The 27,998-nt window shown below is 43.5% G+C and overlaps 2 protein-coding genes across 2 annotated transcripts in view; one reads left to right on the forward strand and one right to left on the reverse strand.

Moving 5' to 3' along the window:
• Positions 1 to 1,508: 1,508 nt before the first annotated feature.
• The window catches only part of TFAP2D (transcription factor AP-2 delta), a 43,970-nt gene continuing 17,480 nt past the window's right edge, over positions 1,509 to 27,998 (reverse strand). The window contains exons 4-8 of the mRNA XM_035110726.3: positions 17,532 to 17,697; positions 15,063 to 15,181; positions 11,711 to 11,852; positions 7,017 to 7,130; positions 1,509 to 1,787 (exon numbers count right to left, since the gene is read on the reverse strand). Of these exons, the coding sequence (XP_034966617.1) occupies positions 1,568 to 1,787; positions 7,017 to 7,130; positions 11,711 to 11,852; positions 15,063 to 15,181; positions 17,532 to 17,697 (761 nt within the window). The 3' untranslated portion in view covers positions 1,509 to 1,567. The remainder of the gene's footprint in view (positions 1,788 to 7,016; positions 7,131 to 11,710; positions 11,853 to 15,062; positions 15,182 to 17,531; positions 17,698 to 27,998) is intronic.
• LOC148686120 (uncharacterized) lies at positions 25,546 to 27,998 on the forward strand. The gene is made up of 2 exons (XM_088667431.1): positions 25,546 to 25,551; positions 26,502 to 27,998. The coding sequence occupies exons 1-2, from the start codon at positions 25,546 to 25,548 to the stop codon at positions 27,996 to 27,998; spliced, it is 1,503 nt and encodes a 500-aa protein (XP_088523557.1).

A 27,998-nucleotide genomic window follows, 5' to 3' on the forward strand; every position in this document is an offset into this window, starting at 1 on the left:
CTGGGAAAGCAACTTTTAAGTCCAACTTTATTATAAGCCACAGCTAGAAGGCTTTTGTCACTCCTTTAATGAACCTAACAGAAACAGAATGAGACTGGCAAAAGCTGAGGCATTAAGTGTCAGAATCATGAAACAGCTAGAAAATCATAACTCTCTGGTTGTCTTGGGCATAGCTGCTACAAATGGCTACTTCTGAATCAGATTATTGAATTGGATAATGTGCTGACCTGTAACAAATCTTGAGTTTAGGAATGTGTGTTCGGTGGGGGGGGGACGACATTTGGCACTATTAAGACATTTTCTGAATAAGCAGGGAAAGGGGGGGGTAGCATCTTCTTCCATGCTCATGCCTTCTGGCCTTGCCCTCACTCCTTATGCACATTCAGCATGGTGTCTGTACAAATGATGCCCTACACATGTGCAAACTGTTGGCTCTGTCTGTGTGATCAGGGACCTTTCCTGATTGTGTAGTCAGAGCTTACACACACACATTTGTAATGCCTGCAGGATCTTTCAGACATTGCATCAGAAGCACATTGGGGCAGACCTGGCAGGAGCAATCCTACCCCCCCCCACCCCCACAATAAGAGCTGAACAGTGTGGCTGAAGCATGATCGTACAGGCCATTGAAGGGGGGGGGAAGAGAAACATTGTGACATCACAGCAACACACTAGATCTCCCCAGTCCCCTATTCGGATCCAGCAGAGCATTCAGCTGTTTATGGTTTTCTGCGGGCACAGAACTCAGCTGCAGGTGGGAAAGATGGTCAGAAGCTCCAGCTCTTATTTAGTTGAACTTCTCCTAGCTAGCGGTAAGAAGGCTGTGGACTCAGTGGCCACACCCTCCCAAGAGAAGGCACCAAGGCTGGAATGACAAATCATTGACGGGCTTTGACATCAATTTCTGGTGTGGATCTATCAGACGCTCCCAGGCCTCAGTACTCAGTCCAAACTTGTTATTTGAAATACTGTATCTTCAAGTTCTTCCACCTCCTATGCAAGACTTGCTTCCATATTGTCTCTCGTGGGGGCCAATGAAAAGAGGCACTCTTCTCTGTTTCATCCCTTGAACGGGTGATGATGTGACACAAGTTCACCTGGGAGGCTGCATATCCCAGGATGCCATATTCTTTTAGCCTCCGACTAGGCTGTCCAATCAGAAAAGTGTTTCAGCATTAGCCTGTGATAGGTTAGAATTGTGCTGCTTCTTCCAAGTCTGGAAGTGCTAAGGGTGGGGTGGGGGGAGTGTCAGTGTATCATTCGGAATGATCAAATGTATGTGTGTGCGTGCACACACAAAACATCATTGAGAGAGAGAGAGAGGCTTTAAAAAAAGTTTCATCCCACAGTTACTGTACATAGCTGTCCTTGGGGAGAGCAGGGGTGGTGGGTTTTTAAAAACCTCCCCCTCCCCAAATTCAGTTTGGTCCACCGGAGCCAAGTCACTTTTGTTGAGATATATAGATATAGATATATATGTAGATCTATATAGAGAGATAGATAGATATATGTTTTTTAAAAAATATCAGTAGCAAGGTTCTCTGGAAATAGATTCTGTTTGATGTAGCTAATCTGTCTTTTCTGTTTTGCCCTCTTTCACAGCAGCCTCTGAAGTTTTCCGCAGCGGGGCTTTCTCCGAGTTGGGGTGTCCTTGGCCGGATTCTGCTGCTCCGCCATTTTTGTGTGCCGTGTGTTTTTCCAAGTAGTTCAGCATTTCACTGAGAACAGTTTGGAAAGTGCTGAGGGCAGCACATATGGCAGGCGTCCCAAAGCCATGCGTGATCAAGCTGTAAAGGAAGGAGAAAGAGAGAGAGAGAGAGAGAGAGAGAGAGAGAGAGAGAGAGAGAGAGAGAGAAATATTGAAGAGTTTACTGCACAGATTTTCATTTTGCTGAAATTGAAGACTTGCCCACTAAAATATTTATTACTTTTCGAGTGAGGAAGACACAAAAATAATCTATCTATCCAGGCCAGAAACATCTTCAAAGGTTGATTTTCTTGACAGAAGCTTAGGTCTTAAGTGCAGCCCTTAGGGACCAGATTTTCAGTTGGTGTTGCTTCATTTACTGTGGCCAGGATGCCCTGGAACCCCACAGGTGGAAGAGGATGCCCTGAAGTCCCCCAAAGTAATAGAATGCGACTCCCAACAAAACTGTCTGCTAGGATGAGGAGGAATAAAGTCCAGCAAGAAAAAGCCTCCAAGGTAGAAATATGTGTGGAAAAACACACAGCTTGTACCCACTGGGAAACTCTGGCCCAATCAGGTACTTGTGCACGGGTGTTTATGGGTTTGTGGGTAACATCCACTCTTGGCATGGTGTGGTGAGAGTCAGTGTTTCAACAACAGTGATTCCTGCAGTAATAATGTATGGAACTGGAACATATACTGGGGTGGTAAAACAGGGAGCAGGCAGTCTTCATTCTGGGAATAGGTATGAAGGAAAAGGGTTAACCCCCTTCCAAATACATGGCCCTGATCCAAATCATACTTGGGATACAGTCACATGTAGTTTGGTCTTTCATTTGGATTGCCGGTTTCCCCGCCTGGCATGTCCCCTATACCTTTAATGATTGCCTGGCTGGCAAAAATCAGCACTGACGTTTTTGCGGCCATGGCTATTCAACAGTGGGCAAAGCTTAACATACTGGTTTCTGACTGTTATATAGCTATGAAATGCTGGAAGTATTTGGATGCAGCTAAGCTTGCACTAGGGACACAGGTGGCGCTGTGGGTTAAACTACAGAGCCTAGGGTTTGCTGATCAGAAGGTCGGCGGTTTGAATCCCTGCGACGGGGTGAGCTCCCGTTGCTCGGTCCCAGCTCCTGCCAACCTAGCAGTTCGAAAGCACATCAAAGTGCAAGTAGATAAATAGGGACTGCTACAGCGGGAAGGTAAACGGCGTTTCCATGTGCTGCTCTGGTTCGCCAGAAGCAGCTTTGTCATGCTGGCCACATGACCTGGAAGCTGTACGCCGGCTCCCTCAGCCAATAATGTGAGATGAGCGCGCAACCCCAGAGTCGGTCACGACTGGACCTAATGGTCAGGGGTCCCTTTACCTTTACCTTTTAAGCTTGCACTAGAGGCAGAGGTGTAGGAAGGTCAGGTGGTACCCAGTGTGGAAAATTTCTTGTCACCCCCCCCCCACATACACACACATTGATTTTTTTTTTATTTGTCTGCAAAAATGGTTTTACATGATTTCTTATTTTCTTACAAAGGAATGTGGATTCTGGGCCCCTGATAACAAGTAGGCGACTGTGGACAGATACTTAAATCTACAGGATGGATTGTGTTTTGGCTCCACTGAATTGAAATTTCAGCCCTCATGACATATGAAAACAGCCAAGTAAGCAGTTATTTGCGTGGAGGAGGCTCAAGATATTAACTGATATGCATGAAATTTCAGATATAGCTATATAATCCCTAGTGTAGTAAGGTAAGATCTTTGGAGCAGGCATTTTTTAAAAAATAAATAAATTATGAACCACTCTAGTAGGGCAAAACAAAAAAAATTTTCCCCCTTCAGCAGCACCTTAGAGACCAACTAAGTTTGTCATGGGTATGAGCTAGTGGGGCAGTAATTGTTCCTTGATAATATGGCACTCGGGTCGCCCCTGACTGGAGGCTACAGAGAGGAACCTCCTAGCTTCCTAGACTATCATTTATCCTGTGCTGACCTTCCTAGAATTTCTGACCTCATTTCCTACTTTCTTCTTTTCCATGCCACCTTGGCATCCGCCTTGAGTCTCTCTCCATTTGAGATGAAAGAGAAAGCAAGGTTCATTGCACCCCTTCTATTCTTACCCTGGTACAATGCTCTTTGGGGAAACAAAAAATGGATTTGTGTTTGTAAAGAGTGTTCTGAGAACTTTGGTGGTGGTTGGATATTATGCCAATTTTCTCAAGTCATTATGCAGTTAAGCATATGCAGCCATGCCCAGAAGCTGGATGGGAAGGGTGTCTCCGTCATGTTTTAATGATATCCTTTCACTGAAACAAAACCAGCCAAATAGGCCTCAAGACTTGGACTCTCCTTTGGCAGCAGCTACAAGGTGTCGCACACCCCACCCCACCTCTCCACCCCCAGGCTGACAGAGCTCAGTCTTATGGTGAAGGAAATAGCTTTACTCTCCATGGGAGGTGGAGGAGAAAAAGAGGAAGCCACCATCTGTCTATCCCCGTTTACAGCAATGGCCAAGTCTGGATATTTCTAGCAGCAGAAGTTGCTATCAAATATTTACAACATACTGTGGCAGGCTGATGATACTCAAAGAGAGACATGTGCCTCTGCTATGCCCTGCTCAGTGTGAAAACATCTAACCCCATGAGTGGCCCCTATGACTGCAGAAGCCCCTTCCTGCAACCTCTACAACATACAGTGGTACCTCTACTTACGAATGTTTCTACTTATGAATGGAGCTCCGTCCGCCATCTTGGATGCGGTTTAGATAGGATTTTTTCTACTTACAAATTTTTAGATAGGGTTGCTTCGACTTACAATTTTTTTCTCCCAATGCATTCCTATGGGATTCGACTTACAAATGTTTTCGACTTACAAATGTGTGTTTGGAACGCATTAAATTCGTAAGTAGAGGTACCACTGTATTACCTGTGGTTCTTCTCAGTATGTAACTTGTTCATGGTTAGAAGCTAGAATGCCTCTCCTCATGATGGATAACACCAGGGCTTAGCGCCAAGCCTTCAGATGCTTTACAGCAGGCACAGCCAAGGTGGGGGCCCTCTGGATGTTGTCAGACATCAACTCCCATCAGCCCCAGCCGGCATGGGAGTTATAGTGCTGAACATCTGGAGGCAGGGCCGGTGCTAGGGTTATTGGCGCGCTAGGCAAGATCACCTTCTGGCACCCCCCCCCCCCCGGGGTATGTATCTTATCGATGCACGCCTGGTGGTTCCACTGACTTACTTTAATTGGAAGATCAACGTTTCAGCTGATAGCTCAGACGTGAGATGGTGCAGTGTGAATGGCAGGAGGGATGAAAACTTTATAGAGCACATGGGATGACTGAAGCTCTACGGGGCGCAGAGCCCATGCTGCTGGTCTGGGCAGCGGACGCTGTCTCCGTGCCACTGCCGGCGCCGCTTCCTTCCTGCTCTCGGCCGCTTCTGGCCGCTTCCTCCTGCTCGGCCCTGCAGCCAATCAGAAGCTGCGGGCGCCTCTGGGCCAAGCGGGAGGAAGCGGCCGAGAGCAGGAAAGAAGCGGCGCTGGCAGCGGCACAGAGACAGCGTCCGCTGCCCAGGCCAGCCTCCAGAAGGCGCGCACAGCAGTGGCGGCCTCAGAGGAGGACCGCCTCCTGCGTCCTCCTCCCCACAGTACCCCTGATCGCCAGGCGCCTTGGCGCCCCCCGCCCGAGCCTAGAGACGGCTCTGCAGGCAGCAGCGGATGGTGGTGGCGGCGGGTGGGCTGGCCAGTGCAGCGCCCCTCAATTTCGGCACTCTAGGCAGTGGCCTAGTCCGCCTAAATGGACGCGCCGGCCCTGTCTGGAGGGCCACCCTTGCTTTACATAAATTTATTTTGGGAACAAAAAGGTGAGAGCAGTCTCCAGTGTTTTCTTGAAAGGATCTCGCTTGGTCAATAATCACATTTTTGTGGCCCACGCACAGCACTCGCTGTTTTCATCTTCATGAGGATCTGCTTGCAACGAGTGTATCAGCCGTGTCTCTTGCTGCATGAGGGACTGTATCGGCCACAATGTGGGCATGCTTTATGCGGGGTTTCAGCTTCTCTGGCACTGAAGCCTATGCACATAGCTCAGTTGCCCATGTCGGATGTGTGGGTGTTGGGGGGGGTCAAGGGAAGCTGCAGAGGCCGTGGTATCGCCCCACCACTCCTTTCTGGGCATGGCCTATTAGAACCCACACATTCCCTTAAATACTATGAAATTGTTTAGTGGTAGTTCTACTGGTTGTGTTTTAGTTAATTTTGTTTGCAGAAAATCTTGCAGGGTTATATTCAGATACCCTGTCATAGCAGCACAAGGCTCCATAAAGGTTTTGGCACTTCAAGAATTTAAATCCTGGAGAATGTAACCTAGTCCTATGTCCTTTCTTGCTTCCACATATTCTTCTTTTGTTTAGCTCACTAGCAGAGCAGCAGAAAAGAAATGACTGCTTCTCACCAGCACCACCAGAGGGCACCTGACCACTCAGGAATGACAGCACCTTGGAACGAGACAATAGTTTCCATTGCATTGTGCAAATTTTCATGAATTTGGATTTCATGTTTAAGCCCACATATTCCACTGGACAGTTTTTCATTATGCAAAAACTGAAGTGGTTTAATTGTTTATTTACTTAAAACATTAGTCGTTTCCGACTCTTCGTGACCCCGTGGGGGCAGATCACCAACAATAATTTAAAGAAAAACATGGGGGGGGGAAGCTAAACTATTAAATGTTGAAGAACACACACACACAAATAAAAGCGTCTCTTAAAATAATCTTAGAACAGTGCACAAACAATGCAGTACAGATCAAAACAGGAGTTTAAAAACCATTCATAGCCTCATGCTCCTTTAAAATGGAAGGTTTGACCATCCGGTGAAAGTCATTAAAGGGAGGGCTAAGGCAAGCCACGCTGGGAAAAATTCAAGAGCCTTTTCTAATCTAAGTCTATATTATTTATATAGCAAAATAAAAGTCTTAGATAGTAACTGTGTTCCAGAGAGCCAAACTCTCTCCTGGATCAAATTCTAAGACATTCCTGTGCCTTGGGATCCTGTAAGATGTGGTTGCTACACAAGGACTAAACTCGGCATAGCTCCCTTACCCAAGGACAAAAAGTTCTACTAGCCTCCTTTTATGCACCCCTTGAAAGCTCTTCCCTACCACACATAGATTGGATTGAACAGATACTAGTCTTAATGTAGAACTTACCGTGGCAGCATAAGAAACTTTCCTCCCAGTTTCTTGAGAGAAAGCACATTGAAATCTAAAACATTCACCAACTAACATTTCAAGTTGACTTACAGAAGACAAATGGATTTCAAAGGTCATACCTGAAATGTGTTAAATGTCTCTGGATGTCAAGGTCCAATATTGGAGTGGGTCTTGAGGATCCCAAGGGTGATCTATCTTGGCTTAGCAGGTCCTGAAATTCTTTACATATTTGCCTAGAATAAAAATTGATGCATAATGTCCAAGATGTCTACCCAATGTCCCAATGCATGCTCCAATGTGTTGACATCTCTTAGCAGAAATGGATTCCCAGGTATGGAGCACAACTGAATAAATAGTAGCAGATGGTACAGTGGGAGGTGGGCTGGGAAATGAAGGCATTCTTCAAAGCTCTGCTGAAAAGAGTTTGGCACTGGCACTATTCCACTAAAATAGCATGTGAAATAGCGACACTATGAAATGCATATGGAATGTGCATAGAGGCTCATTGCTTCTTTGCTTTACAAGTGAAACTGTGCCAGGATGTTTGAAACACGTAATATAAAATTGGAGACCAGATCATCCAGCATGTGGACTATTAGCTGGCCATTGCTCTCTTATGCTGTTTAGTGATGATATTCAAAATCAATCTACATTCCAAAAAATGTGCATATGCATGCACATGCATGTACACACACATAATACAACGACAACATTCCAACGCAATTTATATGTGGTTATGCTGCTTTTGGAATCTATTTTAAAATGCTTCAGGTTGCAGTATTACTAAACCTTGACCACCCAGTTCCAGGCTTTGGTCAATAGAACTTCACATTTCAGTGAACAGGAAAGGCCATCAATGGGAGGCATCTCCCTACAACCAGGACTTGCCAACCATGCTTATCTCACTCATGTCTAAATTCAGCTGCTATCAGCTTAAAGGTAAAGGGACCCCTGACCGTTAGGTCCAGTTGCGGACAACTCTGGGGTTGCGGCACTCATCTCGCTTTACTGGCCGAGGGAGCCGGCATACAGCTTCCAGGTCATGTGGCCAGCATGACTAAGCCATTTCTGGCGAAACAGAGCAGCGCATGGAAATGCCGTTTACCTTCCCGCCAGAGCGGTACCTATTCATCTACTTGCACTTTGATGTGCTTTCGAACTGCTAGGTTGGCAGGAGCTGGGACCGAGCAACGGGAGCTCAACCCGTTGCAGGGATTCGAACCGCCGACCTTGTGATTGGCAAGCCCTAGGCTCTGTGGTTTAACCCACAGCGCCACCTGCTATCAGCTTACTTGTACGCAATTTTCATCCACTATGTCAGTGAGACTACTGCATAGGATCGAAGACAGACGATCAAAGGAAATAGTGCTACATGGGGTTAACCTCTTGGTTGCACACCATTGCACTGTTCTCTCACCATCTCACAAGGAAGCCACACATACGTAAAATATTGACTTCTGGAGCCTGCAGTGTAATTTTCAAAAGAGATGATGAGCCATGCCCTTCCTTTTGAGGCCATTATCAGAAATAAGCAAATCTCTTGGGTGCATGCCACAAACACCTCCCAGGTAGGGTTTTTTTTGTGTGTGAATAATTTCAGAACCTGCCTCTTAGGTTCAGATAGGAGGCCACTTCAGCTTGTGTTTAGAGGGTTGCTTCAGTCCATTTTCTGAAGCCTCACATGACTTTCCCACAGACTATAATGGGGAAATTAAAAAGAGTCTCCACCTTTAAAAAAAATTTAAGGCAGAATTGGGTGTTATATGCAGAGCTGAGTTGCTCTCAATTTCTAAACAGACTGTATGAAACAGTGTAATTTGTCTGAGATTCCTGCCTCATAGAACTGTTGAGTTGTAGAGTTGGAAGGAACCTAGTTATCTAGTTCAACCCCCTGAGACTTTTGCACAGCCTTGCTCTCAAGTTCTACACCAATTTTCCCTACAGGCATAATTTTATCTCATGAACAATAACCTTCCACACGAACTTCTTTCTCTAAGATCCAGGGGAGCCTGCGTTAAGGCCCACCAGTCCATATCAAGCAAATCTTTGCTCTCTAGCATTTTAGCCTTTGTAGCACATCAAAAGTCTTATTTTTCAAAAAAGGAAACAAATGATTTGCAACCGTTGATAGTTTAAAATGAAAGCAAATAGTATTAGTTTTTATCATGCCAATCTTTACAGTGTTAAATCATAGCTCCCCAAAACTCTAATGCAAATCATTAGTGTGAGTAAGCCCCAGAGTAATTTTGGTCCAGTCTTTCTTCGAAGCTCTGCCACTCTTGGCAGGAAGGGGTCACTTTGAAATGGTATGCTGACGTGCCTGCAGATGAACGAATTGGTCTGTGCTAGTCCTAGGTAAATGTTTTAAGAGTCTGTTTGGTCTTTAAAATCCTGGCAGACTAATTGTTTTTTATGGCTCCTTGGGGAAGTTAAAGGGCTTCAGGAGGCCTATTTGCCTCTGTTATGTTTGTGCATTTCAGAACTTCTGATTGTAATGACTGTGTGTGGCCTAATAAAAGTGGCAGCTTGTTTCCTTCCATTTTAAGCCAGTTATGTGATTTTTGGACTATTGCATGCTGGTATAGCCAAAGGGGATTCTTTGAAGAGAGGTTATACATCAAGTAGGAAAGAGGTTTCCCTTTTCAAGGAAACAGAAAGCTTGCTACTTTCATTGAAGCCTTTGATACTGTATAAGTTATTTGCGGTCACCTGTATCTTGTCGCCAGGCAGCACACCATGGCCGTTGAAAATGTGAAAGAGGCACAGGGGAAGGAACTCAGAAGCACTTACAGAGCAAAAAGCCTACTCTCTGTCCTTCATGAATGAATATGCAGGGCAGGTATAATACAGAAAGTCTGATCCCTAAACAAATTGGGCTGTTATAGTTTGATTGAGTCTCATATCTCAGACCAACAGAACAAATTAACCTACTTTGTCTAGCCTATCATGTGAGCTTAAATGGTTTGTGCATTGGACTATAATGCTACAGTGCAGTATGTACTTCTTTGGGGGTCTTGTTGAAATCAGGGGAAGTTTTGTAACTGGGCTTATTCAGAATACCTGAGAGAGACTCTTACTGAAACTGCATTAGTGAAAATAATAGCTGGTGTGCACAGTGACTAGGTCTGGGGAGACCTTGGTTCAACGCCCCACATCCATGAAGATCACCAGCCTTCTTCATAGACTGGGATGAGGATAACATGGGATAAAGTGACAGGGAAATGGAGACATGTTAGCAGTGGTGTCCCTTAGGTCTGCAACATCTGGTCTTTTGCATGTTTACTCAGAAGTAAGCTTCTGTTGAATAAGCCTCCTCATTTCAGAATAATTGCATTTGGGATTACATCCTTGCTTGTGTATTAAAATAAAGCAAATAAGAGACTGAAGTCTGTAATGTATGTTTATGGCCATCATTACAATAAACTAAAAAAAAATACAAGGCATTTACTCCAAAATATGGCCCTTGATTTTTGAAAAATTAAAATTAAGCCATTGACTTTTGCATAAGTAACCAAAAATATTTCAAGAAAACATTTTCCTCGCTTTTTCCATATTGCCAAAAAAGTTCAAAAATCAGATAATTTCATAAGATTTAACATCAGGAAGTCAATAGGCTGTTTCTGGCCTGCTCCTGTCTTGATGTTTGCATGTAATAATGTCTTCTTCATGTACTTTAGTAAATTCAGCACATTTGGGCACATTCAAAGAAGTTTGATATGGAGGATCGCAAGTCAACTGCTATACAGTGAGGTTTTCATGAGAATACTGAACTTCTTGGTCAGTTTATATGTTTCCCATGAATCCCACTGGATAATTCCCATGGCAAATCAAGCAGAGATGGATTTAGCACAGTGCGACTGGTTCCCCTGCACTGTGTGCCAACCTGAGGGTCACGCCACAACTATGTTGCAATGCATATGCAGAATAGACATGGAGAGGTGGGAGGGCCCCAAATTTTGGCCTCATGGAGGGGGCTGCTGAAATTAGAAAGACCAAAGTTCTCCCTTGGTACAAGTGCACTACAGAATTGGCTCATGTGCATGGTTTGTTCAGCAAGCCAGCAGGCATCTTCTCAATGGTAGACACCTGGAATTAAGACTGTATTTACAGAGCAACCAGAAGCTTGACATGGACCATTCACGGAACACATGGGCACATCTTTAGAGAACATTTTGAAGGAGTCATCCTAGGCTTTGCAAAGTTTGTTTTCTGAATAGACCTCGCAAAAATGAGCAAAGGTGCTTTCACTGCAGAAACACAGTTTTCAAAGTCCTGAGTTAAATGAAAATCACTATGGTCAGACTTGCAGCTGGGCAGTCTATGTCTATGACATGCAGGTGATCAATTCTGATTATGCCCAGTAGAGGGCAATAATAGCATAACAGAAAACAAGCAACAGTCCATCTGTCTGTCATGCACCAGTCAGCGGATTCCAGTGATGTGTCAGCTGCCGACTTCTGTTAAAAAACATCCAACTCATCTTTCTCCACACAAATGGAATTGGCGATTTTGCATTTCTAATAATATAGTGCTCATGCAAGTACAGTAGACCGCTCATGTGAGCGCTATACTTTCAGAACTGATACAAAGTGCTATTCTATTAATATTTACGTATTTGTCTCACTAAATTCAACACAATGGACTTCCTAGGAAGCGTGTTTCAAGCTGCGGCCTTTGTAACTAATGCATTTATGTATCATGGAACAAAAACAATCTAAAAGTTTGCAGAGGTACACATGCCCTTCCACTGTGTTTTGGGCTGATCCACGGTCAGTTTACAAACCAGCATGAAAATTATCTGGCTCTTCCTTACTTTGTTGCTAGGATCATCTTTTTCCTTGCTGTTTGTTCCTTCTGTTCCATGTGCTGCCTGGCAAGATGCTCCCCAACCGCCTTAGCTGGGAATTCAGTTTCACAAGTGTAGCCAAAATCCCTGGCCAAATGTAAAGCTTCTCCTGCAAGCGGACAAAAACAACTGGGTCATTTTACATTTAGTCTTTGGTACTTTACTTTACTTAGAATGTACAGACACTGTCTCTCTCAACCTAGATAGATAAATATTTATAATTTAAAGCATTTTTACCTGCTCTTCAAACAAGAACAATGCCAGAGCAGATTGCATAAGAGTAAAGGTAAAGGGTAAAGGGACCCCTGACTGTTAGGTCCAGTCGCGGACAACTCTGGGGTTGCGGCGCTCATCTCGCTTTACTGGCCAAGGGAGCCAGCGTACAGCTTCCGGGTCATGTGGCCAGCATGACTAAGCCGCTTCTGGTGAACCAGAGCAGCGCACGGAAATGTCGTTTACCTTCCTGCCAGAGCAGTATCTATTTATCTACTTGCATTTTGACGTGCTTTTGAACTGCTAGGTTGGCAGGAGCTGGGACCAAGCAACAGGAGCTCATCCCGTCACAGGGATTCAAACTGCTAACCTTCTGATCAGCAAGCCCTAGGCTCTGTGATTTAGACCACAGTGCCACCCGCATCTACTCTGCATAAGAGTAGTAAGAAACAAAACAACAACAACAATTTTTGTTGTTGAAATATGGCATCAAAAAAACAAAATATGGTACTGACAACCCTGAAGAATCGCAACCATCAAAATACAAGACTGGACTTTGGCAAACTTAAACTTTGGCTGAGTTTTTAATCCATGCTCACAAGACATTATCCAAAATGTATATGTATCCTGTACTTTGTGTTTAGATACGACTGATGCCTTGTTTCTCAAACCAGTTTCCCACCAGCTTAAATTGTTCTGAAGCCATTCCTCATTTGTCTCTAGCCAAAGCATGAACACATTTGCATGGGGCAAAGACATCCCTGCTCAGTCAACACCTCCTGGTGTGTACACAGACAGAAATTGAACTGATTCATAGAAGTTGGAAGGGATTCCGAGGATCATCTAGTCAAAGGATCATCATGTCAAAGTGCAAGTAGATAAAAGGATCATCATGTCAAAGTGCAAGTAGATAAAAAGGTACCACTCTGGCAGGAAGGTAAATGGTGTCACTGGTCTGGTTTTGGCAGAAGCGGCTTAGTCATGCTGGCCACATGACCCGGAAAAACTGTCCGTGGACAAACGTTGGCTCCCTCAGCCAGTAAAGCGAGATGAGCGCCACAACCCCAGAGTCGTTCGCGACTAGACTTAACTGTCAGGGGTCCTTTACCTTTTTAGTACCTCTGGTGGGGGATACGTTCCACCTTTGTTCCCCACCCTGCTCTCAGCTCACCCCTGTGGCTCCCAGAAACTGTCAGCATGCAACACCAGCCATACCCCAGGAATGGCTTTGACTAGCCAGCTAAACCAGGTGAAGGCAGCCGATGGGTCTCAAACCTTCGATGAGTTAGGGACTTTCCCAGCATGTGAAGATAGGCTCGGGCTAATAGTGGGTCCAATGGTCAAGGAGGAAGTTGTATTGCCAGATCAGATATGGCCAGTAGGCGGTGCTTCCTGGTTTCAACGTTTAAAGTTTGCATTGTAATATGCAAATATATGGATATTTAATCAATTAATTCATTGATTATGTGTTCAGCTATAAAACATGTAGCCAGATAAAAGCCCTAAGATGGACAAAAGATCAAGGGTAGGTATTTGACACATAATTCTGATTAATTTTGTGTTGCTTGTTTAGAAACAGAATTTTTATACAGAATTTTATAGTTTCATTGGGCTCAATTCGATAACTGTGGAGTAGCTAAAACTGGAGTAGCTAAAACATCAGGAGGACATATCACACTTAGCTACAGATATTAATTTTAGAGACAATTTGCTTCCCTCGCCCCATCCCTTTAGAGGACAAAACACATATTTTCAACAAACAGGTCAACATAATGTGTCTCTTTTGGCTGTTTAATGGGCACTACCATATCCTCAGCTCGTCTCCCCTTCTCCTCCTACTCTGTAGCCTTTGTTTTCACAGCCTTCATTCTTCTGTCTTCTCACGGGGATGGAAAAGCAACCTATTTCTCTTTCTCTCCCCACCCCCAATTCCTTAAACAGGTAATGCTGCAGGAGTGCTGATCATTATGCAGGTAAAGCCAGAGAGGAGAGAAAAGCAAATCCATGGATAAGCTTCCTCCTAGGACTGTTGTTTTCAGCTTTCACTTGAGATAGGAGCATCCCTCAGTCTTGGGGAAGCCCAGGAGAGCTCCATGCGGCTCCTTGCACCTGCCAGCTGAAGCCTGTCAAGGTACACAACCTGGTCCCTCCAGTGGGGCCTTCCAGAAATCTCTGCCTTAGCCCGGCAAACTGTCCTTTTCAATTTTGCAAAGCTCCCTGGACAATTGTCAAGCAATACAGAAAAAGTCTTGCTTGTTCAGCACCAGCTCTAGCTGTAAATAAAACAGCCTGTGCCCCAGATTACAGTGAAAACAACGAACAGAGCAGCATGGCTGTTCTTGCAATCAGCACTGTGTGTTGGATCCTCTGAGCAGAGTTGCTGTGGCATTTCAAGATGGCTGTGCCAACAGATTAAAGGCAGTCCCTTCCACTAAAATCCCACCATGGGCCCACCAGTCCTCCTGCTCTTGTCTACTCTGATTGACAACAGCTGGTCAAAGCTTGAGCCTAAGTGTATTTGGGCTGACCATCAATTACAGTACGAATTACAGTACAGTGGCAAATGGAGCAAGTTTCCTGGACTTTGCTGCAGGAGTCCCTGGTTTTTAAACCCATCTCCTTAAAACTCCATGTTAGGCTCTTGCCTTCTCAGGCGGAGTCAGTCTGCTCTGTCTCTTGCACAGTCGCCAGGTCAAGTCCCTGTTGGGGCTTTTACAGCTTAAAAGGAAGAGGGGCTGTACCACCTGCTGATTGTAGAATACACACTTGGCATGCAGAAGGTTCTGAGTTCAATTCCTAATCTCTCCAAATAGAACTCTTCTCTGGAATCCTTGAGAGCTGCTGTTGAGTTGGATGGACAAATGACGTGACTCAGCGTAAGACAGCTTTCTGTGTTCGTTACTTAAATAGTCTTCCACCTTGTCACTATCTCAGGGCAGGTGCCTCATTGAGATGTTGGAAACAAAGCATGGAAACTTCAGAAACAACAGTTGTCATTCATTGCTAGTAGGAAAAAATGTAACTGTAACATGCTAGAACTAAAACCACTTCAAAAATTCAAGAAGGCAATGAGTAAGTATTTGTATCATGATATTACAAAGCATACCTTCTACTAAGGATGTTAGGAGGGTGACATTTGCTGCTTTCCTTCTCCCTGCAGGCAGATTGAGCCCCAGTCTGTCCAATTTTTCTCTTAAGCAGCGTCCTCCATTCTTGGATTTTGCTCTGTCAGTGAAAGGGGAGGGAATGGAAATGCAAAGATTCATTGTTATCCTTTCCCAGTTTTTCTTACTTAAGATAATTCCTCAAATGTGTATCTAAGAGCTGCATGTTCCCAATTTGCAGTACAAGGCCCTCCTCAGCAGGAATTGATAGGTACTCTCAGCAGCTGGAGCTAGTAAATGAGAAGAATGGTGTTGCTAAGGGCTAAATGGCATGTTAAGTGGGGGAGCCATGACTTGAGGTTGCTTTCTTTCCCCACAGGAACCATTGTGAGTAGCAATTGAATCAGTGCCATAGTGTACATGAGTGTGCATGGGGCTAACCTTTCCCCACAAATTGATTTCATGGTGCAGATCACTTAGTGGGGCTTCCAAAAAATTCCCTCAACCAAATTTCTCCCCAGATTTTGGAGTTTTGAATGATCAGGTCTTGTTTCCAAAGTGAAACTGACACATTTGATTTTTCTCCCCATTGTTCCTTTTTGTTTTTCAGATTTGTACAACACACTTTGCACACACACAGCCTGTTCCTTCAGCTTATTTGCATGCCTTCTCTTCTGCATCACAGATGTGCAGATGCTATGTGCATTGATAAAATACATCAACAAAACAAATGCGATATGATAGCACCTACAATTCTAATAGAATGCTTTTTTTGTGTGCCGTGTTTGACCAATCTATGACAGCAAATGGGCACACTGGAAAGAAACTTGATGCAGTCATATCAAGATAGTTTTGGGGGCAGTGTGCTTTATAAATGCATTAATGGGCACTGGTAACAAAAGCCGAGATGATACAAATGAATGAGGGGGAAAAGGCTGTCCCAAATTCCAAATTAAATTTTACAAATGCCTCTAGTTAATCTGGATTCAGGAAAAGTGAAATTTGGAGCACAGCAAACCAGAGAAACAAATAAAGCAAGAGAACGAACAGAGGAAATCCTATCACCTCTAAAACCACTCCTCTGAAAGGGACATTAGGTGGGAAACTGAAAGCATGCAGGTACAATAGGAGTAAAAGCTGAGGTTTCTGACGCACTGGCATTCTCTCTTGACTTATACTTAGAAAGTAGTGTTACAAAAATAGTCCTGTTCCTCTCTCAGATTTATGGGTTTCAGAAGGGACCCCCTGAATGATTCTAGTAAAAATGAAGAAAATGAATGACTTTGATTCTATTAACAGAGCTTTGCACCAAGAAGAGCAAGAATCTTCCCACCCTTCACCAATTTAATTACTCCATGGCTTTTGCTATTAACTACATATTTTGTTTTGTGATTAATTTGAGAAAGTCACATTTCTTTGGTCATTTTTTTCATGCAAAGTCATTTTGTTTCAACACTCGTGTTTGTCTCCCCCTTCAATGAAGCTTGTAACTCCCCTGCCCCTATCATCTGGGTCAACAGTCATCACAGAGCTGATTTTGGAGCCTGCTCCTTGTGACTGCCACTTCATTTTCCCAGAATGCCCCAGATGTTCTATTGTTCTGTGGGCTTTCTTGCAGGAGGAGCGGCATAAATTAATGGTGGTCACCGCTAGGAATGACCATCATGTGAATCAGCTGTCATTTCTCTCCCAAATATATTGAGGTGATGCATCATCTAAGCCAGGCTTCCTCAAACTCAGCCCTCCAGATGTTTTTTGGCCTACAACTCCCATGATCCCTAGCTAGCAGGACCAGTGGTCAGGGATGGTGGGAATTGTAGTCTCAAAACATCTGGAGGGCCGAGTTTGAGGTAGCCTGATCTAAGCACTGTGGAGAAAATAAAAGGTAGAGTGGCCATTGAAACATTGGGTATAAGTGTGGTAACAAAAGCTGAGCCCATTCATGCCCATTCATTATTTAATGCATTCATTCTGAAACAAATGAAAATTTAACCAAATGAACTCCATTTTATATACATTCCATAGAGATGATGCCTAGCTGGTGTTTGGGAGAGGAAGGATGTTGTTTCTATTTTATTTTTAGACACAAAAGTTGTCTAACAGATAAAACCACACCAACAATTAAAATGCTGCAACAAAAAGCTGCTTCTGTTTCCTCTATTATTTCTGGTCTTCCTTGTTGAGGCAATCATTTTTTTGATGTTGCTGTCAGTCAGAGGGACAGATCCAGGTGAAGTAATCACTTCAGGAAACAGATTCCAGAGGAGGCACAATTTCTCTGCCTCTGATCAATCTGTCTCAGTGTTCCCTTTTCCATGAAGAGCCTGAGGTACAAAAAGGTCTGAAGAAATCATCTCTTATAAGCCTAGCCAAGCTGAGCAGGCGCAATGACATGCCATCTAAGGCCCCGCTGAGTCCAACTCAAGCGTCCCTATATCTTCCCCATGCGGTTGCACACAGCTTTCCCTTACCTTCTCAGAATCCCTCCTAAAAGAGAGGCATTGAGGCATTCCGGTGGGGACAAGCGTCTCTTCACTTCTGCGATGGTCACTTTGTATTTGGAAGTGGAGCTGAGTAAAGATAGACGGCCAGGAACCGAGCAAAAGAGGTCTGTGGGATTGACTACACACGTGCCGCCTGAAAAGGTATACATGACATGCGTTAGGGGGAGGCTCAGAGCAGGAGTTTTCAGGATGAAATGTTCTTGGAACACATTTGAGGGAAAGTTTTGCTTAATGCTGGAATTATGCCTGAATGGGGGATGGGAGCACAAGTAAGGTCCGTGGGGCCAAGCACACCAGCCCTGCTGCCAACACTCACCTGTGTGCTTGCCCTGCCTGTTCCATCCCTGATCTCCCTGTATTGAGTGGGAAGGTAGGGAAGGGAATTCTAAGCACATTTGATTGAACACACTGAGAAGTCTCCTTGGAATAATGCAAGGTTCTCAGTTACAGGGAAGTTTCTAAGCACATTTGGCTAAATGCACTTATAAATCTCCTTTAGACTTTCCATCCCCAAGACTGATGGGGATGGAACTGACATGCAATCACTTTCCATGGGTTGATCATTTTAATGCCTAAAATCATATTTATGTCTCTCCCAGTTCTGTCCATTTTAAAAGCACAATTTCATAGCAGAACTTGTTATTGTTTTTTTTTAAAAAAAGTACCCCCAAAACTATAGCAAACAAAGAATTTGTACAACATGTAAGAACTTCAAATAGCTAGTCACAACAGGCTATTTGCAACTAATTACAATGATTTCTTCCATTTTTATATTTTTGGTTCTGGAGGATCTCTTCTTCTCCCAGGAAAATATTTTTTGCATATTTATTTCAGGCTTTTTGTTCTGTGATTTCTTCCCAGAACTGCCACTTGCAACTGTGACCTGACCTCTGGCATGATAGTGATACTTAGGCATCATCACTACTACAGCTGCAATTCTTGGAATATATCGCTTCAGACAGAGGATTGCACAAATACTGTATATCCTTCCCTGTACATAGGCAATTAGATGTCAGGGAGAAGGTTTCTAGCATTGTATTTTTCTATGCATGTATCTTCCCCAATAAAAGCATTCAAGCACGTTTTCTGCAGTCTGAAGAGGGGCACTCTTCCCACAGTAGCTGCTGTTTGTGTAGCCTAAGTTTTGCAGTGGTAAAAATCATTAAAACAGGTTTAAAATGCTATTTGTATTCTATATTAGCATGCAGTAGATGTTTAGATTATTGCAAGTGATACATACACAAGTGGTTTACCAAAGGGTACTTGGGAAGGACAATGACAACAATCCAGGCAACTAACATGTATCAGTATTTGTATCATGTACATTCCGCTTTTTATTACATTTATAGAAGTTAACATTATTCTTTGAAGCAGAGTTTATAGCAATTATATTCCATGGACTTACACAAGGCAATGGCACACTTGAAAATATTTGCAATGTCCCCAGACATTGTTGTAGTCTATGCCTTCCCCCTTTTTTACATTTTGTTTTCACAATTTCTAAGTCATGATTTCTGTATTTATGCCTAGTGCATTCAAGTGGTTAATCACGATTTCTCCCTAATAAAAGCTAGTCCCTCAATATCTCCATTGCATTGTGAGGAAAAAGAACAACATGTGGGATGTGCTGAGAGAAGCAACCCATGGCTTGATTTGCAGTGACTGGTATAGAGAACTGGGTGAGGCCTCCATTGCAGTGGTGTCTCCAAGGGCACTTCTTTCGTTTCTTCCATATAAGTGAAAGGGAAATGTAAGGTCTGCTCTTGAAGGCAAACCTATCCTCCCGCACTCACAGTGGGTGCCTCAACCCTCACAAACAGGGATCCCCTGGGAAGCAAAATGCCCCTCCACGCACAAAGTGTCCCTATTCTATTTATGGGCATAACAATTTGCCTGCCTGCCTGTCTGTCTTTATCTATGCCACTTTCCATATTTTCTGATTTCACCCTGCTTCCTGTGACAGAGACCACATACATATGCAGTTTACAAGGAGACAAGCTGCTTGCTTGTTTGCTGCTCAGGGGTCCCAGCAAAGGTCAACCCACTCTGTCACAATAAAAGGGGCTTCACTAGAAAATAGAGCTGTGTCTATATCTCTGTCGCTATCTAACTAGTGATTTTATAAATTGTCATTTAGGAGAAGAAGAAAAACCCCGAGGTCTCAAATTAAACGGCCAACAATGAAAGACCAACAAAATTCTGAAACTCAGTTATCTTAATGAATGTGAGTATTTTCAAAGGAAAACACAGGCTTCATAACTAGTAGAACTCTTAAGTGTGTGTGTGGGGGGTGTATTTTATTTTTCAAAACTCTACCCCTGCCAAATTGCACCTTATGCTTTTTCACCTACATATAGCTTTGTTTTGAATAAATAACAGTCTTCCCATGTATCCAGATTTCAGTTCAGCAAGAGAATGTGTAAATGATGTTAATTATATTGGAAGGTACTATTTATTTCAGCTCTTGATATATTTGCTCGTAGGCAGGTAGAGAATTACCTGCAGCCATAGATCTTTATATTACAATGCAAGAGACAAATTAAGTCTACATTTTACAAACAATGAGGAAGTGCAGCAATGAAATATTAATATTTCTCTTTTGCAATCCAACCCATATGTGCACAAACAATTTGTGCTGAATAAATAATTGCTCCTTTAATAAGAAAACATTTTGTTCCCACCTGCTTTATCTTTTTCAGCACAGGCTATATCATTCAGCAAAATGCATCCACAGTACTCTTCTAAAATGAAACTGACTCAAAAAGCGATGCCTTGTAAAACAACACTGAGCAGAAACAATGGCCAGATCCAAAGAATTACTAACTTACGGTGCCCCTTGGGGATTTCAATGTACCCAGTGGGATTATTGACATTTTCTCCTGGAGTGACAGGCCCCAGCATGCCACATCTCAAAGTACTTTTGAAAGCCCTCACTGTTTTCAAAAGTGCTTTGCCTTGAGATATGAGCCACTGCTCATTGACAAGCACAGGTCCAAATTGGGCATGCAGAGCTAGCTGTATCCTTGGATCGTGGCCAATGAGGACAGGAGGGAGAAGGGGAAATGTAGTGGGAATGGAAAAGGCATTACTTATCCAGTGACATTCCCTTCATGGATCAATGCCTTGTCATGGCGAAGGGGCTTGAATAACTCAGAGAAGCTATGAGCTATGCCAGTGATGAGCAACCTTTTGAGCTTGGTGTGTCAAAATTCGCCAAAAAACCGAGCATAACTCGCGTGGTGTGTCACTTTGAGAAAAACACACACCATAATTTCGTGATATTTATAGTTTAAATAACAAAAAATGTATAATTGTAATATATAACTGTATTTAATAAACCAAAAACTAATTATTTAACCAAACCAAACCAAACCAAACCAAACCAAAAACCCCTTATTTATCACAAAGTACCCAGAGTTGTTGAGCTTTTTGGGGGGAGCTGCTGACCAAAGTTTTGAAGGTTTTTTTGGGGGGTGCAAAAGTTGCTTTGCTTTTTTGGGGGTGCCCCAAAGCTGCTGCGCTTTGGGGGGGAGAGAACAGAAATAAATGACGAATAATACCTTCGCTGGAACTAACACGCAGCACCGACATAGTCTGCCAAAGCGCCAAAAAACCCAGCACAGAACGGGTTAAAAAATGAACGCTGTTACACCCAATCATAGTCTGCCAAAGCACCAGGGGGGGGGGGGAAGCACAGAAAGGGTTACAAAACCAATCTCTGGCTACCAGCAACAACAACAACAAAAAAGGATCTGGGTTTTAAGAGCGGAGACAAGCTCTAGCAGAGACAAGCTGTAGGAGGAGTGGGAGAACAAATTGGGGGGGGGACACAACAACAACAGCGTGAATGGGCTGGTGGGGCGCGTGCCAGCAGTGAGGGCTCTGTGTGTCACGTCTGACACGTGTGTCATAGGTTCGCCATCACTGAGCTATGCCATGCATAAGGGCAGGATGGTAAATGGAACTTCCCAGTGAAACATAATGAAGATATGAAGCAGGGTCTGCCCAAATTATGACTTAAACCTGCTGGGCAGGCTTCATGGGAAACCTCAGTGCACCGGTTGCACAGCCCACCCACTGAGCAAAGGGAAAGCCTGGCCCTGGAGGAAAGAGCCAGCAGCCAGTTCTTGAGCACCTTCAGGGGTGCTGCCCTCAGCTGACTCCTTGGTTTCTCCTCACCATCCTTGAGGTTTGGATGCCCGACTTCTCTTCTCTCAGTGTCCTTTGATACTACACTCTTCCCCACCATTCTTCCCTATCATGCTTAACATGCTTCCCTGGAGGCTTCCCAAGGTTGCCCAGCACTACGGTAGGACCAGCCCTGATGGAGTGGGGCAAGTTCCATAACTGCACATAAGTAGGCACTACTTTCCAGGATGAAGTCATAGGCACACAATACTTTTCTCCCTTCCAAAGAATTGAAGGTGGTATGATAGGAACACATTTTATTCCACTGCCATGACTGGTCAAGCGTTTGTTAGGGTGCCTAACTACAAAAGGGCAAAAACTGCTTTCCAGAATCAGCAATGGGATGGAAAATGTACATGGCTGCATTACGAGCCATGATGGCACTATGATGCTACTCCCAGGAGAAGAAAAGCTATCATTTGTCTCTAGTCTGACTATGGTGCACTGGAAGGATGTTTTGGAGAAACTTCTGTATTCTACTAATCCCACTCTTTATAAGCAGCATAATGTGGATTGAAAAGCTATATTCACATTAATGATCAAATTCCATGCCTAATTTTTCATGCTTTATGACCCGAAACATTCCCAGCTTCAAAAACTCTGGAATATGAGATGATTCTTAAACACCGTGTCCCAGTCATAGTACCTTAGAGCCAAACCATGAAGTGTCATGAAGCAGTTGCCTTGGGCAGCAGATTCCTGGGGCGATGCCTTTTCCACACCTCCTGTTTCTATTTATGTACACATTTTGAAACATCAAGTCATCACTAAGCATGGGGTGTGGGTTGGTGGAGTTTGTGTGTAATGTGGGAAAATATCCAGAATGGTATATGCCAATTGTCACCACTAAAGGCTGGAGTAACTACTATATACTAACAGCTGGAGCCAGAGAAGAAAGAACAAGCAGAGCTCTGCTCATGAAATGGGCCCTTTTTGGGCTCCCTTTCCATTGCAGCCCCTGATAACTCCAAAAGTCACGCCTCCTGGTCAAGAAGGAGGCTGAAGGGGTGGGGTGTTAATGGGATTTGGGGAGGAGCTACAACTTTAGATCTAAGCCTAACAACTCAGACAAAAAGGGCACCCTGCTAGAGCATAATTAGCAAGAAATATGGAGCAGAAAACCAGGTTTTATTTAGTCACTGAATTCACCATGGAATTCTGCATTCCTGTGGCAAATATCTCTGCCCTTTCCAGTATTAACTGTCTAGAATTCAAGTCGTTATTTACTGAAGAATGGTTTTTATAGTGATTTCTGGCACTTTGAATCTTTGTGATTGATGTTTCTATCCCTAACTGTGAAAGCTAGAACTATCTCCTTAAAAATAAATAAAAATGAAACCAATACTCTCCCATAATGGCATATGATTTCTTGGCTAATGAAGGTTTCAGTCCATACATTTTAAACAAGAAAAAAAATCACTCCATGAAGGAGCCATCCAACTATCTGCCATATACTTCAGTTCTTGTCCAAGAAAACACCTTGGGAAGCAGGCGTTCAACTTTTATCCTAAAATCCTAGCTGGATTCAGAATTAGATTTCATCGACCTAGATGGGTTTTCTTTCATGACAACTGGATTTCACAACTATCCTATGCTAGCTACACTGAAACAAGTCTCATTGTGCTCAGTGGGATTTACGCCCAGGAAAGTGTGGAAGGGTTTGCAATCTTTTTTTTTTTTTAAAAAGGTGTTTCTAAAATATTTTAGAGCAAGCTTTGGCATAACACAAGGAAGAATTTGATGAAATGTGATGTCTAGGCTTGCAAGCAGGGCCGTCTTTACCTGGGGGTGCAAGGGGTGCAGGGCAAATCTATACCTACTGTATACCAGTCTCTCTTGATCAGTGGCAGCGAAAAGCAAAGGAGCGAAAGTCCTCGCCCCCCTCCTCCATTGCTCTGTTACTCAGCAGCGTCAAATATCCCCGACGAGTCAGGAAACAAAAGCAGTTTTTTTCTGCTGCGATTCCCGCCCCCCAAACTCTACAACCTCGAGTTTGCCCCCCCTAAAAAGGTCAATATATATTAGAAAATATATTAGAAAAGTTCGATATTGGTAAGGGGACAAGACAAGGCTGCCCACTCTCGCCTTTATTATTTATATTATCAATTGAATATCTGTTAAATGAGATCAAACAGGATGAGGGAGTAAAGGGCATCAAAGTTAAGCAGCATACAATAAAAATAAAGGCTTATGCGGATGACGTTATAATCATGTTGGAGGACCCCAAAGAGTCAATACTTAAATTAAAGCAAAACTTGGAGAATTATGGGAGAGTATCTGGATTTAAAGTTAATGCCAAAAAAACAAAAATTATGATTAAAAATTTAAGAGGAAAAGAAATTAAGGAGTTGGAAGAATTGGCAGAATGGCAAATCGTAAATAAATTAAAATATCTAGGCATAGAAGTAACACCAAATAATATTAACTTATTCGAAAACAATTACGCAAAACTATGGAAGGAAATAAAGGAAGATCTAGGTAGATGGGACAAATTATTCCTGTCCCTCTCGGGAAAGATTGCGGCGATTAAAATGGTGATCCTCCCAAAAATTGTCTTCCTCTTCCAGATGCTACCCATAATAGGAAAAACGGAAATATTCGACGAGTGGAAAAGAATATTAAGCAAATTTATCTGGGCAAACAAAAAACCCAGGATACAGTTTAAATTATTGACAGAAGTTAGAGAAAGAGGAGGGTGGGGGGTCCCTGATTTAAAATTATATTACGCTGCAGCCGGATGGTGCTGGATAAAAGAATGGCTGACTTTGGAGAACCGAGAACTGTTGGAACTAGAGGGATTTAGACACACAAGAGGGTGGCACGCCTACCTCTTGTTGGAGGAAAAAGGTAATCAAAGAGAATTTAAAGATCATGTTATCAAGAAATCCCTGTACCAGATCTGGCTCAAATTTAAACAGCTATTGGAGCCATACAGCCCTTGGTGGGCGTCACCCACCGAAATGACAGCGATGAGCAGATACCCAATAAAGGAAAAATGGCCCACATACCGAGATTTATTGATACAAGATAAGGACCAACTCAATTTAAAATCATATGAAGAAATTAAAATACATTGTGCCAGTTGGTTACATTATTGCCAGGTACAGAGCATTTTCAAGATACATAGGGAAATTGGGTTCTCCAAAGAAAAGTCTAAATTACAAGAAATTATTTTAGATAATGAAAAAAAAATACTTGGAAAAGTTTATAGATTCTTATTGGACTGGGAGTTAAAAGATGAGCTTACAAAAAATACCATGATAAAATGGGCATCGGATATTGGCAGACCGATTATGATAAATCAATGGGATAAATTGTGGAAATTCGACGCCAAATTTACAGCTTGTATATCAATTAAGGAGAATATCTTGAAAATGTTCTATAGATGGCATATGACCCCGGATAAGATCGCAAAATATTACAAAATAGGGGAGGGGAAATGTTGGAAATGTCAGGATAAAATTGGGAGCTACTATCATTGCTGGTGGACATGTCCTAAAGTGGCGGAATTTTGGAACCAAGTATATGAGGCGTTAAAAAAACTTTTAAAATGTACATTTAAAAAGACCCCTGAAACCTTCCTCCTGAGTATGACTCCATTGGATATACCAAAAGATAGAGTGAATATCCTGCTGTACGCCTGTGCAGCGGCAAGGGTGTTGCTTGCATCAAAATGGAAAGGGGCTAGCTTACCTACGATACAAGAATGGCAGGAGAAGCTAATTGAATATTTAAAATTGGCAAAATTAACGGCAATAATTAGACACGTTCCGAGACAGAAGATAATGAAAGAATGGAAGTACGTTCAAGAGTATATGGAGAGAGAAAATATAAAGATTAATTTAGTGAAATGCCTAGACTAGAATTTAAAAGGAGAGAAGAAATTAAATATAAAGTGAAAATGAGCTGTGGAATAGATTAGGAGGATCAGCAAGAAGAAGAGAGGAAACAAAGAAACGCGTGCTGTAAATAACAGGAAGTGATTTTTATTTGTACTTTTTTTGTCTTTTTTTTTCCCTTCTTTTTTTTTATTTTACTTTATTCGTGACATGTTTCCCTCTTGTTTTTCGTTTCTGTTTTTTCTTTTTTCTTTTATAAATTCATTGTGTATGTATATAATTCGAATATTCTTATTATTTTTGTTTTTTGTTTTCCTTAGTTATGTATGTGTTTTCATTAGTTATGTATGTGGTTTTTTAAAAAATTGAATAAAGATTTATTTAAAAAAAAAAAAGGTCAACAACTTTGGCTTCCCCCTCCCCAGAAAAGCTCAATAAAAGTTAATTTGGGGACGGCTAAGCTAAATTTGGGGGTGCTGGGCAGATCTCTGTACCCTGGTGGCACATATGCTAAATAAGGCCCTGCTTGCAAGCCTATGCACATGTTCTTGGGACTAGCCCTCACTGCTCTGTGAGGTCCCTTTCTGAGCAGAGGTAGATTTAGGAGAGTGCAGCTGGTTCCGCAGCACTGGGCAGCGAGCCTTGCGGGTGATGCAGGAAGCGCCACAACTGTGATTTAGAATGGAGTGTGAGAGGAAGGGGGTGCACCACATTTTGCTGTCGTGCAAGGTGCTGCTGAAATTTGAGACCCCAAGTTTCACCACTTTTCATTCATGACATGAGACCGCAGGAAACCAACAGGGAACCGGGGCTGGCGTGTTCCCCCATTAAGCTTGCCCCATTGCGTCTCCTCCTAGATATCTAGCCTAACAGGAAGGCCGCTAATTATCTCTGGCTAGGTTTCTCACAGGGTTTCAGGATTCCTGTAGCTGGTTCACTTACAGCCAAGGATTCCCCAAATCAGAAATCCGTCAGGGAAATGCCCGAGGTCGCCATCAAAAAAATTGGAAAAGAGATTGCAGCGGGTAGGGTGGCAGGCCCCTTCCCTGACCCCCCACTTCAAAACCTACACATCTCCCCTTTAGGCATTGTCCCCAAGAAGTCCCCGGGAGAATATCGGTTAATTCACAACCTTTCCTATCCAAAAGGGGGCTCCCTTAACGATGCGATACCACCCGAGTTATGCTCAGTCAAATATGCATCTTTTGATCAGGCAGTAAAGCTAGTTAGGGGACATGGGCCGGGTGCCCTCCTGGCAAAGTGTGACATTGAGTCCGCCTTCCGGCTCTTGCCAGTTCATCCTAGGGATTTTCATTTATTAGGTTTCAAGTTCCAAGGAAATTTTTACTATGACAAGGCCATGCCGATGGGTTGTTCGGTTTCCTGTGCTGCATTTGAGACCTTCAGCACCTTCCTGGAATGGGCCCTGCGTTTTAGGACCGGCCTGTCAGGGGTGTGTCATTATCTGGATGATTATTTACTCGTGGGTAAACCAGACACAGCAGAATGTGCTTTTCTTTTAAATGCATTTGCGTCCCTAGCTCATGAATTAGGCGTTCCCCTGGCTGCCGATAAAACGGAGGGTCCAGTTCACTCCCTCACCTTTCTTGGCATTGAGCTAGATACCATTTCTCAGTCTTCCCGCCTTCCCCGAGATAAAATCCACGCCCTTAGTGATACCATACGTGAGGTCCTTCCACTTAAAAAGCTTACCCTTAGGCAGATCCAATCCCTCCTTGGCCATCTTAATTTCGCGTGTAGGGTAGTCTCCCCTGGCCGCCCCTTTTGCTCGCAGCTGTCTAGATTGTCCGCCGGCCTCAAGCTGCCTCATCACAGGGTCCGCCTCCCAAAGTCCGTCAAAGCAGATTTGGAAATGTGGTTAAAATTCTTGGAGCATTATAATGGTATCTCATTGTGGCAGGACACCTTGACGTTACATGCAGACTTTCAGGTCCAATCTGATGCGGCGGGGTCTCTTGGGTTCGGCGTCTACTTCCGAGGGCGCTGGTGCGCTCAGCGTTGGCCAAAGAGCTGGCAAGGCAAGGCCATCACTAGGGATCTCACTTTTCTTGAGTTTTTCCCAATAGTGGTCGCAGTGCACCTGTGGACAGCCGAATTCCGGAACCGCCGGGTTTGCTTCAGGACCGACAATCAAGCTGTGGTAAACGTATTGGCCAAGCAGTCCTCACGTTCTGATAGGGTTTCCAGTCTACTGCGCTCATTTGTGCTGCTCTGCCTAGAGTGTAACATACTGTTTTCGGCCAAGTTTGTGCCCGGGATAAAGAATGACATAGCGGATGCTTTATCTCGATTTCAGATGGACCGCTTCCGGTCACTGGCACCTCTAGCTCAGCAGTGGCCAGAACCCTTCCCGGACCACCTCTGGAGCCTTGGAAACGCAACGTGA

The sequence above is a fragment of the Zootoca vivipara genome, chromosome 3, assembly GCF_965207765.1.
Source record: "Zootoca vivipara chromosome 3, rZooViv2.hap1.1, whole genome shotgun sequence".
In the NCBI taxonomy this organism is placed as follows: Eukaryota; Metazoa; Chordata; class Lepidosauria; order Squamata; family Lacertidae; genus Zootoca; species Zootoca vivipara.